The sequence below is a fragment of the Chaetomium globosum genome, genomic scaffold, assembly GCF_000143365.1.
Source record: "Chaetomium globosum CBS 148.51 scaffold_4 genomic scaffold, whole genome shotgun sequence".
Taxonomy (NCBI): Eukaryota; Fungi; Ascomycota; class Sordariomycetes; order Sordariales; family Chaetomiaceae; genus Chaetomium; species Chaetomium globosum.
In genome coordinates this window covers 2,658,137-2,670,973 of record NT_165979.1, presented here as the reverse complement: position 1 = coordinate 2,670,973, position 12,837 = coordinate 2,658,137, and the positions used below count along the sequence as shown (strand labels likewise).

Sequence of the window (12,837 nt, the reverse complement as noted above, 5' to 3'; positions counted from 1 at the left end):
GTCGCTCCGACTTCCTCATGTAAATCAGTTAATATGCCAGACAAGGCGTTGGCTGATACAATAAACAACTAAAAGTTAAAGATAGTAATAGCGGGTACCTTCAAGGCACTTCGTCAATCGTAAGGAGCGTGTCTCGTAATCCCAACAATACCAACATCCATCCCCCTTTCCCACTCTTCCCCTCTTCCACCCTTTTACACCATCACCCGTAAACTGTACAATCTTCCTCTCCCTCGACTACCCCACCCCACCGCCCGCGCTCCCCCCACCTCGCAGGTTGCCTGCTTGCATCACTCACTCACTCGCAGTCCTCAAGCACCTCAGCCAGGACATCCGGATCGCCGAGGTCCTCAGCCAGCGCGACGGCCCGGTTCCGCAGGCGGGCGAGCTTGGCCTCGGACTCGCGGACGCGCCTCGCCAGCGCGCGCCGCGCGTTCTTGGCCCGGGTCGACGCGTTGGCGGCTGCGTCTCCACCAGCACCGGTGCCGGCGCCGGTGCCGGCGTCAGCGGTTCCATTCCCGGCGGCCCCGTTTCCGGCTCCAGCGCCAGCGTTGTCGTTCACCATCTGCACAGGCACGACGCCGCCAAAGGGGCCCGCGCGCGCCGAGTTCTGGCAGCGCACCAGGCAGACGTCTTCCTGGCCCGCGACTGTTCCGGTGCAGGTCTGGGTGGCGGGGATGGAGGCGACGAGGGGGAAGTCCGTTGCCGAGCCATCCTGTTTCGGTGGTGGAGAGGTTAGTGTCGGTTGAATGGGCCGATTGGGAGTAGGGGGTTGGAGTGAAGGATGGGAGGGAGTAGGAAATGCTTACGCGGTTGCGAGAATTGCGGCCTGGGACGTTCTGGGTGACCTGGATATTGGTCCTAAGTAATTGTTAGTTATGGAGTCTGGTGTAAGGTGCGGGATAGAGAAGTCTTACCAAGTCTGCGCCGTGCCATCGGCGTTGATCATGCAAGTGTAGGGGCCCGCGCCGTCGCCGTTCACCTGGTGCAGCGTCATCTGCAGCTCGCCGCCGGCCGTGACCTGCGGCAGCGAGTCGCCCGTCTCGGCCATGATGGCCGTGGTGCCGGCCTCGAGTTGGTTGTCGCCGGCGCCGATGGTTTCGCCCACGGTATCGGCTGCGTCGCCCCGGAAGCGGGTCGAGTCCTGCTGAAACGGCCTGCGACGAGTGCCATCACGGGGGGTGCTGGTGTCGACACCGAGGCCCATGCCGGTACCTCCAGCGTCGCCAACGGCTGCGATGATGGCGCCATGGCCCGCAACAAGTTGGGCTGTTGCCAAGAAGGCGAGAGTCAGAAGAGTCTTGGTTGAAGCCATCGTGAGTTTATGGTGTGATTATTGAGCAAGGTGTAGTATCAAAGACCTGTCCTGCAGGAGAAAGAAGAGAAGTTGTCGAGGGTCTGTGGCTAGCTTGTCTCCTGGACTGTGAGTGATGCTGGTTGAAAAGAGGTTGTATGAAGTGCCGATCAAGCCCATTATATAGACATCTCCGAGGTCGAGTCCGCGGTGTCGACTGCCGTAACTCATCCTACATCTTGGCCATAACCCAACTTGAGGGTAACTATCCTCACACCTTGGCAAAACCCAGCCACCTCCGCGAAGGTGCCCGACCGCGGTATCAAGATGTGATTGGGATGGGGTTGTCTCAAGATCTCGAATTGCGCGCCCCCTGCCCCTTCCCCATAAGCTTGTCCGTGCCCTTGTTCATAACATACGATACATCCCAGACTTTCAGCCTCGATCAAACCCGGGTATGCTGCGGGTCCTTAGCTACCTTGATTGTGGATCCTGAAGATCGCGATCTGTGTTGCGAATCACAAGCTTAGAATAGATCAGCACCTCAGCATTGAAGTTGGCTGATCTTCTCTCTATACGATAGGGCTGAACAGAATAATGAGATCAGCACAACCTCCAAGCCACCGCCAGCTGTGAGCCATCTGGAGAAGAGAGGCGTGCGAACTGAACTTCTTCGCATGTTCCGAATCAGTCCCGGCTCAGCCCCAACAAGGTTTCGCGTTGGAACAAGCTCAAACAGAACAAACTCAAGCAGACGCCCAAGGTAACATCGAGAGCGGGACTCGAGTGCCGGGAAGCCGGCCGTCCGCTGCAACCAAGGGGTTTGCCTCATCACTGCTTGGCTTGAAACTTGATGCCCCCGGATGCACGGACGTTGGCTCCTCTCGGCGATTGTTTCGACTCGACTGATCCAATGATTGACTTGGGATTGACGCTATGGACACACGAAAAGATCCTGAGGCTCTTATTCCCGGTCGCCGACGATATGACTTGCTCGACCACAAGTCCTCGGCGTGTTTTTGACAGTTCGTACGAAGCAGAGCGTCGTGATCCCCTCGTCTTGTGAGTCTGTGCAGACCCAGTTCAGACTGTTGCCCCACCAACCAAAATATTCCCACTGTGCCAGGGGAAAGGTTGCCATCGATAATCGATTGTTGGAGATACTAGTCGTTGGGGTCACGACCACCATCGTTTGCAAGTCCGCTTGATTCATGTGCGTTTCTGTTTCTCGTTCTTGGTCTGGAATTAGTGCGCGGTGATCAGAACAAGTGTATCTCGAAACATTGATTCTCACTCAGTAGCCTCGTCGATCAAACAACCTCCCTCGCGCAGAACGGGGAGAATGTTGTTGGCGAAGCCAATTGCATGAAAAACATACGAAATAGGAGCTTTCACGTAGCAGCGCATCGAAACATCCCGAGTGGGCCTCAAGCGGAGAGAACGGCTTCGGCGGGAGCTCTCGCAAGCTTTGCAAGGAGCCCGGCATTTGAAAAGCGGGTCTCTGAGGCTCAAGCGCATCCCCTCCTCTGTGGGCCAGGTTTGGCCAGAGCTCTTTTGAGATGGGCGCAGTGAGTGTCAGAATGGTCTGCCAACCCGGATATCGTGGATGCCGAAGATGATAGTACCGCGCCCCTTCGACCTGGGCGGCCTCCGCCTTTCAGTATCGCTTCGGCTGTCTAAACGAAACATTGGCGCTGAAACAAAGTGCCAATCGAGTCAAGGGCGGCGAAATATCGGGCCTGGAAGTTCAAACTGTTGTGATGTTCGTCTCGCCGTCGACTGCGGAGAGCCACGGGGTACGACTGAAACTGCTGGTTCTAGTGAGCTTCAAAAAATGCGCGGGGATCTGGTAACACGAACCGCCTGCTCTCCCTACGGGAGGCCTGCCCGTGGAAATGTCCGGAGCACGCCCACCAAGCGGGCGACTCTCAGCAGCAACATCTAATTGGGCTTCTGATAACCCTCTTGGACCGTCTGTGACATCACCGTGAACAGCGTTCGCCGTCTGATGAAACCGGCCTGACCTTGGGACGGATAATGCGGCATCCACCCCCGCTCTCGGCGTAGACACAAACGCTAAGGACCTCGGGTTTCTGACGGGCAAGTTACTAGATGGTGTAGCGGGCACCGCTATCTCTGTGTGATCAGCTGCTTATTCTCAAGTACGGCGTAGTGGAAGACCCTTACAACGAGAAGACGCTGATTGATTCCAGTCCAGTAGAGACGCCGAGTTCTGGGGTTTTGAATACCCAGGGCTGGCCGGGAAGTAGTTTGTGGCCCCCGTTCTAGCGCCAACGGGCAATATAGAGCGTGGTAACTGTGACTGGGCCTGTCCTGCGTCTCCTGTGGCGGCTGGCTGGATGGGGGTGCGAGATCTCGAAACACTGGGCGGCGTATCCTGAGCTTGTCCGAGTAAAACCCTTCGCTTCAGTTTGCTGTAGAGCTCTTGCGATTGTGACAACTCCCTGGTTCGGTTCTCCAATGTGAGGCGAAGGTCTTCACACTGGCGCCTCAGGGTGTGTTCCTCGCGTTCCATGTCTAAGCTGCGTTAATAATGGAGGCAAGACTCCTTGATGGGTATGGACAAACCTCGGATCTTGGAAGTCAATGTGGTAATCCTTTGATTGGCCTGACCCCATATATTCTCGATCTCTCCCTGAAGTTCAGCGCAGTAGTCTTTCAGCTTGCCGTTTCTCCGCGCTTGGGATGAGCTTCTACCAGTAAGCCGCAGCCCAACAAGGCTCGGAGTGAAAAAAGAACAGACATTTGATTCGTCATCTGATATGACCAGAAGCTTAGGGCTCTCCCGGCGCACTCCATGACGACAGTAGGGCCAAGGCCGCTCAAGGCTACGGATTTCCACTCTTCCGAGGGCTGGAGAAGCTGCTCGCATACTTCAGACGCGTTCAGAGGTTGGTTGCAGATCGGACAAGTGTAAGGTGCTTTATCGGAAAACCCGTGGCTGTTTGCGCATCGTAGACAAATAACATGACTCCAGACGGGGTTAGTTGTTTGCCGGTAGGGCATCGGCGGTTGGGGGTTGCAACGAAGAGAGCAGCGACTCACCTGCACACCGTCACGACTGCCTGCTCTGTGAGCTGCGCACCACAATCTTGCACATTGCAACTTAGGCTTTGCTCCATTCCGTCTCGTCGGATTATCCGCCCAAGCAATTGTTCACCGGGCTTCAGCGGAAGCTGGTCGATCCTCAGCGAGTGTCACCTCGAAGGCATCGGGAAGGTGCAATGGCAACGAAAGAAAATGGAAAATTGTGACGCTGATGGAGATTTTTGCGTCCTTTCCTTCCAGGTTAGGTAGCTCAGTGCTGACACCCCATAGTAACTACAAAAGAAGGAAGTTGCAACTCATCCATTGATGACGTTGCTCCTTCCCAATTACAGATTTACAAGGGTTTGATGCCAGGAACTCAGGCTTAAAGAATGAGGTCTCTTTGGGAGGAACATTTTCTTCATATTGTAAGCTGTATAATGGGAGGAAAAGTGAAAAAAAAAAAAAAAAAAAAAAATAAAAAGGCTTTTCATCCCGATGTTCATACTGATACACAGTTTGTTGATAGTCAATGACAGAACTCAATTGAAGTCGTTGTTCGGGCGTGCCCCACACCGTCCGCAACACTCACCTCTTACTGTGCGCTGCAACCCGACAGGCATCAGCTGTCGCTCAGCAATCAGCCAACCGCCATGATCCACAGCATCGAACCCCACGAAGCAGCACAACCCCATGCTCACGACTTCGACATCCGAGAACTTCGACACAACAGTGGACTGTTTCTTCGGTACTCACAACAGCATGACAGAAATCATCATGAGCCAGACTCCTCCGATTCTTCACGGGCCCTCAGAAAAGGAACGGAAATATGATCGACAACTCCGTTTGTGGGCTGCGAGCGGCCAGGCAGCGCTAGAGTCGGCGAACATACTCCTAGTGAACTCAGGGGCGGGGACCGTCGGTGCAGAGACTCTGAAGAATCTCGTATTGCCAGGTACTGTGAGAATCCCCTCACTTGGCATGAGCTCGGTGCTAATACCCCGCTCCAGGCATCGGCCGCTTCGCCATCTACGATGAGTCTCGAGTCAGTGAGGCCGACCTGGGTGTCAACTTCTTCCTGGACGACAGCTGCCTAGGCACGTCTCGGGCCCAGAGCCTGACCGAGCTCATCCTGGAGCTCAACCCGGATGTCCAAGGCAGCTGGTATCCCAATGAGGTAGGTCAATGACAGAACTGGTCTCGACTCTCTGCGGGAGACCACATGCTCACGTGGTCAATATAGGACACAAAGACCCTGGACTCACTATTGAATGACTCCCCGGTGTTCACCGTCATCATGTACACGCACCCGATTCGCCCAGAGCAGCTCTCACGGCTCGAGGCCTATGGCCAGCAGCACAAGACCCCGCTCGTGGCGATTCACTCTGCTGGGTTCTACTCCTATTTCCAGATTAACCTCCCAGGGGCCTTCCCAATTGTCGACACCCACCCAGACGAGACGGCAACCACTGACCTGCGGCTGCTGAACCCCTGGCCGGAGCTGGTGGCCTTTGCCGAGGAGTTGACCAAGGATATCGACGGCCTAGACAACTTCGAGCACGGTCACCTGCCATATGTGGTGATCCTTCTCCACTACCTCGAGTCAGTGGAAAGCGGCACACGACGGCAATTACCCCACAGCATTTAAGGAATAAGGCCGAATTCCGCAAGATCGTGCAGGCTGCAGCGAGGACCAATAACCCGGAAGGTGGCGAGGAGAATTTCGAGGAAGCGGCTGCTGCCGTTGTCAAAACGGTGGTCCGGCCGTCTCTGCCGTCCGGGTTGAAGGAGGTATTCGAGTACGAGCATACGGACCCAGTAAAGTCCCCCATCCGAGTACCCCAGCCGAGGATTCGCCTATGCTGACGCGAGACGCTAGATCGAGCAGAGGTCGGGGTTCTGGCTCATCGCGGACGCCGTCAAGAAGTTCTACGAGGAGCATCAATGCCTACCCCTTCCTGGCAAGCTGCCCGACATGAAGGCGCAGTCTAAGGTGTACATTCAGCTACAAGGCATCTACAAGGCCAAGGCACGCAAGGACGCCGCCAAGATACTGGAAATAGTACAGGCCTCGCCGGGTGGCGAGCACGTCAATCCCGCAGAAGTGGATCTCTTCTGCAAGAATGCAGCCTTTGTCAAGCTAATCAATGCGACGGGGTGGAGGGGCAAGCAGCAGCGGTGCGAAGATCAGCAGAGCAGATCGTTTGAAGGCAGCGGCGGGTAAGCACTCAGACCCCCCCCTCCCCTCCCCCGAGCCCCCCCCTCATCCACACCACCCTGGGATGGTGTCGGCTTTGCTCTGTGGGCAAGACGAGTCATCCATCTCCACACGTATCGGCCCCGTCAACACGAAGAAGGCGGGGAAGCGAACAAGAAGCGAGAAGGAAGCGAGAGCAAGGAGTCAAAGACTAACGAAAGGGTGGCATCGCCACCGCTGACTTACCAGACCGCGAGTTCGCCAACGACGAGACCGCCGCTTTCTCGCTCTCCCCGCTCTCCCTGCTACCAATCTACCTCGCCCTCCAAGCGACAGCCCACGTGGGTCTATCCACCGCCACCACTACCACCACCACCACCACCACCACCACCACCACAAACCCGAAGGCGGAGGCAGAAGCGAAGCAACGGGAAGCAGCAGCTGACAACAAAAACAACAACGACAACAGCGGGGGCTTCAGCGCCGACGCCATCCTCGCGGCGGTCGCCCAGGCGGTGCCCGGCGCGGAGAAGCGGGAGGGCGTGGTGCAGGCCGCGCACGAGGTGGCGCGGGCCGCCGGGGGCGAGCTGCACAACGTCGCCGCGCTGACGGGCGGCATGGTGGCGCAGGAGACCATCAAGATCGTGACCAAGCAGTACATCCCCGCCGACAACACGTGCGTGTATGATGGCATTGGGGGCAGGGTGCAGGTGCTGAGGCTGTGAGAGGGGAGAGAGGACTTGGGAGGGGAAAAGCGAGAAAGAGAGTGAGAGTGAGTCTGAGAGGGAAGGGGGAGGGTGGGTTTGGCATGGCATCGCATGGTGGAGAGGGAGTGAGAAGTGGGTAGTTTGGGTTGCTTGCACTTGCTTGCACTTGCTTGCTTGCCTGCGTTGCTGGCGAGGTGCGTTTGCGTATCTCGCCGAGTGCTGGGCTCGCTCGCGCCGGCCGAATGGCGCCTGCAAGGTCCATGCTGAAGCGAACTGCGCTTTTCTACCTCGCCTACTTGTCCTCGCCTAGGCGGATGACTGGGGACAAGCCTGCTCGGACTAAGCGGCTTGGGCTTTTTGAGGCTTTTGTTGAGCGTTCTCCTCGGGAATCCAGGGGCAGTCAGCCGGGTATCAAGACCGAGGCGCCAGGACAAGGCACACGTAGCAAAGCAAAGCAAGCATGCCAGGCAAGCAGGCAGGCAGGCAGACAAGCGCCCTGGTATCCATCCATCCATCCATAGAGAGCACAGCATATGTGTGGATTTGACGGCAGCAAAACGGGCCGACCACAAGCGCCCGGCCGGTGCTGGCGGGAATGAATGATTGAATGAATGAATACAGGCTGCATGGGCCAAGGTTGTCTTCCTGGCGTTTCTGTGGCCTCTGAGCCTATCTTTCTGCTTTTACCCACCATATCTCGGGCTGAGGGTATTTCGGCATTAGGGGTTTGCAGATCCGGGTTTTAACCCAACCCTTTTGGCCCCTTGGCGGCAGTCACAGCCAGCCAGCATCAGCGAGCATCAGCGAGCATCAGTGAGCATCAGTGTTGGGGATATATTTGTTGGGGGGGGTTGATCACTCGCGATGCGCGCCGGCAGTGAGGCGAGTGAGGCTTTTGCTACCTAAACGAGGCCCTCATCTTTTTTCTGCAATGCCTTGGTCGTAGTGGCAATGCGCTTTTACGCTGGGCCATGGAAATGACGTCCTGGGCAAGGAGATGAAGTTCCTGGCCAAGGGATGAAATTCCCGCTGCCATCGTCATCGGCTAGAAGTCACCGGCGCAGTCGTGCGCAATCCGCCGCCAGCGCTGTCCCCAAGGTACCATCGCGCGCCGCTTCCGCCGCGCGGTTGTGCCGTCGGTCGGCCCACTCCTCAGCCTCCCGTCTGTGCCATGGCAGATGAGTGGGTGGAAAAACAAAGAAGAGGAAAAGAGGTGACGTTTAGCTGTGTGTGGTGCACAGCCATGAAGAGGACCACCTCTTTTCTCCAAGGCAACTTGACGCCTACCTGACTTGCCAGCCCGCCAACCACCTGCCACCTTCCACCCCCCCCCCCCCTTCCCCCCACCCTGGCTTTTGCTTGCGACCCCGAAAGCAGAGATTTACACGCTTCGGACCGCAGGGCCTGGATGGAACCCTTCGTGCTTTGCGTTGTCGCACGCAGCTCATTCAGCGCCTTTTTTTTCTCTGCCAGGGACCGCTAGGCCAGCGGCTACCAATGCGACTGCCACGTCCCAACGTTACTGCTGCTACGCGGTCCGGCGGCAAAAAGTTATGTTACGTTTGAGGGACGGGTGCAAAAAAGAAAAAAAATGCAGGACATGTGGTTTGAACCTGGTTTGGGTGAACTATGGTGAGGATATCGTGTCCTTTGGGCGTTTTGCTGCGGAGTATTCCGTGGGTGGTCGTGGGTGCAGACATCCAGAGGTACGAAGGACATGCCCACATACAGACAGACGTACATCCATTCGGTCGGGCAGTGCGGAGTGGTGTTGGTGTATGTGTGCAACCTCTTTTGAGCTAGCCTGCCTCATGAACGGAGCATGGAGTGAGTGAGAGAGCCTCCCCGCCTTTCCCTCTTGAGTGCATCTCTCGATGGAGGTCAGCAGGCCCGGCAAAAGCACCCGACGTCAGATCTTGGCTTCGATCAGCCTGCAAGCCACGAGGGGAAACAAGTGACTCCTGCCTCATGTTGTGTTAGTCTGGGGAAGTGTTGGGGAAGGTGTGTGTGGGGGAAGCGGGGGAGACTCAATCGAAGCCACATGAAAAGGCTGGCTGTGACGATCGCTGCCGGTTTCTGGTTTCCAACGGATGAGTGGCGACTGTTCCGACGTCTCGTCCGGAAAGCTGGGTGGTTCGGCCGATAGGCAAATACGCTTGACCTTCTTGCATATGCAGCTAAAAGTCAGCTAAGGTACCTTCGGGCAGAAAGCCACAGAGTACATACGTATGTGGCCGTTACTTCAAGTCCGTGCCACTGTGCCTTGGCCAGGTACCGCCAGCCAAGAGAGAACAGGAACAGGAACAGGTAACAAAAGCCGCAGCAAGGACGGGAGACGGGACAGGCTCGGGAATTGGAGGAAGCCACAAGATGCGGCGTCGGACTACACTTGCGTGTGGCCCGATCACATGTTCCAGCTCGGAGGATTTGTGTGTTGGTGAGACGCGCGATAATATCTGATGTCCTGCGGGGTCTGGGAATGCCTGACAGGGAAGAGAGGTGGGCAACGTCAAATAAAAATAAAACGGGAAGGAGAATGATCAGGACGGTCGGTGGGGGCTCGGAGGGATAGAGCTGGAGATGCTCCCATCCCGTGCAGCCCGCTTAGCTGTCAAATCTACCAGTTCAAGGAATGCATGTTTCGGATCGCCTCCGGGGGTGGGTTGTTGGCTCCAGAATAGGGCAGACCCGAAATGCGAAGGGGAGCAGGATCTCAACGTGGGACACGGAGGGTACCGAGTTCAGAGGATCTCCCGTCCCAAGTGTGGAGCAGACGCATTGTAGTCTGCAGAAACTCGAGGTTTGGAGTTTCCAGAAGTGTTCTTCAACGGTGGTCTGCTCGTATCACTCTAATCTCTCCTGCCGAGAAGTGGATGTTGTGGTGGGTTGGACCGTGGAACAGGTATGGAGATTGATTTCAACTCCAATTTTCAGGGCAATGGAGCACGGCCACGTCGCTCAGGTCCGTGACACTCGTCATTGGGCGCCGTGGTCGCTGGAAATCGCAGGTCCCTGTCTCATTGCCAGGCTATCCAGCCACGGTCAACCGGCTCCACGGCGATGGCATCCCGCCCTCCCGGCGCCGAGTGGCACGTCGTGGCCACGGGTTGGCTAGAGCGTGAGGTTGATGCCGACCCCAGCCGAGGTTTTTCAGCGCTCAGGTCTCCTGGTATCAGCTCATGTCGACGCCGATCAATGCGATGTCGCGCTAGTCTCACGCACAAGGCTACACACCACACACCCTCTCGAGATGCGGCTCGCTCTCCATGGCAGTTCGTCAGATGAGCAAAAGGGTGGGGAGATATAACGAGAAGCGAGGGCAATGTGGTGGGATTTCCGAGAAAGGGGAATTCCAGGCTACGGGCAACTTGCGGTTAGGAGCTGGAGCTTGGGAGGGAAACCCGGTTAAAGGGCTTATGATGGCTTGCCCAAAATTAAAATCTCGGAAAGGCCGGACCTGTGATTGGGCATACTGATGGTGCTGTGTGGTGTGTGTAGGTTGTGAACCGAAGAGATTTCCAGTGTGACGGCCTCCCCTCGACTCCTGCTTCTTTAGCCGCGTCAAGTGAGAAATTGGGAGGGTTTCTCGAAGCATGAAAAGTGTGAGCAGGTGTGGGCAAGCGTCGTCAATCACGTCTGTGCGTTTGCTGTCCCATGGTCGAAATGGGCAGGGAAAATCAGTGCTAGTCGTGCTGGGCTTTGCTGAGGCTTGGCGTTTAATCTGCGTGAACCTCTCGAAGTTTTGGCTGGTCGGTGCGGTTGGTGGCGTCGAATGCCCATTCGATCTTCGATTCTGCCTGTGGGGAAATGGCTGGGGTGGATGCCGAAGGCCGCAAGCGTTAAGCCCGGTTTGGTATGGCTGCCTTCTTCCCACAAGCTTAAAACGTCAAGAGTTGAATGTGGAAGCTTCTTGTGAGTTTGGCATTATGAGCAGGGTTCGCAAGACCCACTTGATGAGGCTATTCGGCCGAGCAAGCCACCGCTACGCGCAGTGACTGCAGCCCACCACACACCATTCACCATACACAACAAGCCCCATCTGTGACACCACCATCACCACCACCGCCACCACTACGACTGCGCGCCTGACTGCATTTGGTATGGGTTCGCGACGAGTGAGGAGCTGGAGGTTAAAGTACCCAGCCGAGATGGAAACCCAACATTCCCGTCTAATGACAGTCAGTGTATACACAGCAGACGGAAGGCAGGAAGCTGGGGGCCAAATGATCAATGCTTTCCCCAGACTTCTGAGGCCGTGAGACAACGCACGAAATCTCACGGCTGTAACCTCAAGATGCTACCAGTCTCGACCAGGAATAGAGCCGGGTGAAAGTCAGCGCAACGCTGGAGATCGGCATCGACAGCTTACCTAACGAGTCGATGGATGTTCAGGTCGAGGCAGGGGCAGCGCAGCCGACCGACGCTAGGCTCGCTTGCCGTGATTCCAGGCGGCGCTGCAGCTCTGATTGGGCCGTAGGAGTGTGGGGAAAGAACAACAACTCGAAAAGGAGCCGAAATGGCAGGGGCTTTCCATCGCGCTTTTGCAAAACACTTGCGAGTGGGAACGGTGTGCGCGCAACCAGGATCTTGCGACTCCCCACTCCGCGCCTTCCACTCTTTTCTTTCGGCTTGCCTGACCGTCTTGACGGTGCCCGAGCGGCGGTGTAGGGGGGCGTGTGAGACTTTTGTTGAGCGTTCAAGAGCATAAGCTCACAGGATGACGGCATGGGGAACATCCAGACGAACCGAGCTATGAAGTTGATTCACCACCGCATAGTTCGCACCGCATGGTCCTGATGGCGGGGTGCAGCGCGGAACGGAGGGGAGCACGTGGGGTTCCTCGTGAGTCGGCTAGGCGCCACACGCCGTTTCAGCGTGTGGAGGTGCAGGCCGTCTATCCGAACCTTCCACTGAGCAGCTTTGAGCCACTCGCCAGCCACGAGCGGTTTCTGCATTTCCAGGCAAGCCCTGACGTCGTCGTTCCCGCCTCCCGTCTCTGTACCACCGCAAATGCGAGGGATGCCTTTGCCGTGGAGCCACTGCCAGGACCGAACAACCCACCCGAGCCCGCTACCCCCATATTCTCCATGACTCTTCCCAATCCCTACCCTAGGTACTTGGTGTCTACGCTATCCTCTCGTTATGCAAGCCACCAGCACAGACAGCCAAGACAATGCGCAATTTCATATTTGCAGAGCTATTCACACCTGCGTTTTTTTCTAGAAGGCGAAGATCGTAGAAGCTGACAGACTTGATGTCGCCCTGACCCTGCGCTTTCGGCGACGCCTTGCCAGGATTGTTGCCCCCAAAAACAGGGCCCCCGGTCACCGTGGGGTCTGTTCACCAGTGTTGTCGAATTGGTCACCCCCCTCCCCCTCGATTCCGGCTGCTCGGCCACGGCACAGCCGGTAATGTCGCTTTGATCTCGCACAAGGTCAGGGTCCCAGGGAAGCCGTGCGACGTAGGGCGCAGGTTGATCTCCCAAACGCCGATAACGGTCGCATTGTCCACACCCTTGTCCGGCAGACGAACGAAACCAGGGGAAACAAGAACGGAAATCAAAAACATCGATGATATCTCGACTTTTCTCC

General features: G+C 56.7%; 2 protein-coding genes across 2 annotated transcripts; one reads left to right on the top strand and one right to left on the bottom strand.

Annotated features, from left to right (window-relative positions):
- Window positions 1-298: 298 nt before the first annotated feature.
- Window positions 299-1,315, bottom strand: CHGG_04597 (uncharacterized protein; the record flags this gene model as incomplete). The annotated part of the gene is made up of 3 exons (XM_001223810.1): window positions 299-715; window positions 810-861; window positions 918-1,315. 3 exons carry the CDS (start codon window positions 1,313-1,315, stop codon window positions 299-301), a joined length of 867 nt encoding a protein of 288 aa, XP_001223811.1.
- A 3,804-nt stretch (window positions 1,316-5,119) lies between these two features.
- CHGG_04596 (uncharacterized protein) lies at window positions 5,120-7,264 on the top strand (the record flags this gene model as incomplete). The annotated part of the gene is made up of 6 exons (XM_001223809.1): window positions 5,120-5,297; window positions 5,353-5,519; window positions 5,586-5,944; window positions 6,233-6,562; window positions 6,653-6,880; window positions 7,009-7,264. The coding sequence occupies 6 exons, from the start codon at window positions 5,120-5,122 to the stop codon at window positions 7,262-7,264; spliced, it is 1,518 nt and encodes a 505-aa protein (XP_001223810.1).
- Window positions 7,265-12,837: the final 5,573 nt, after the last annotated feature.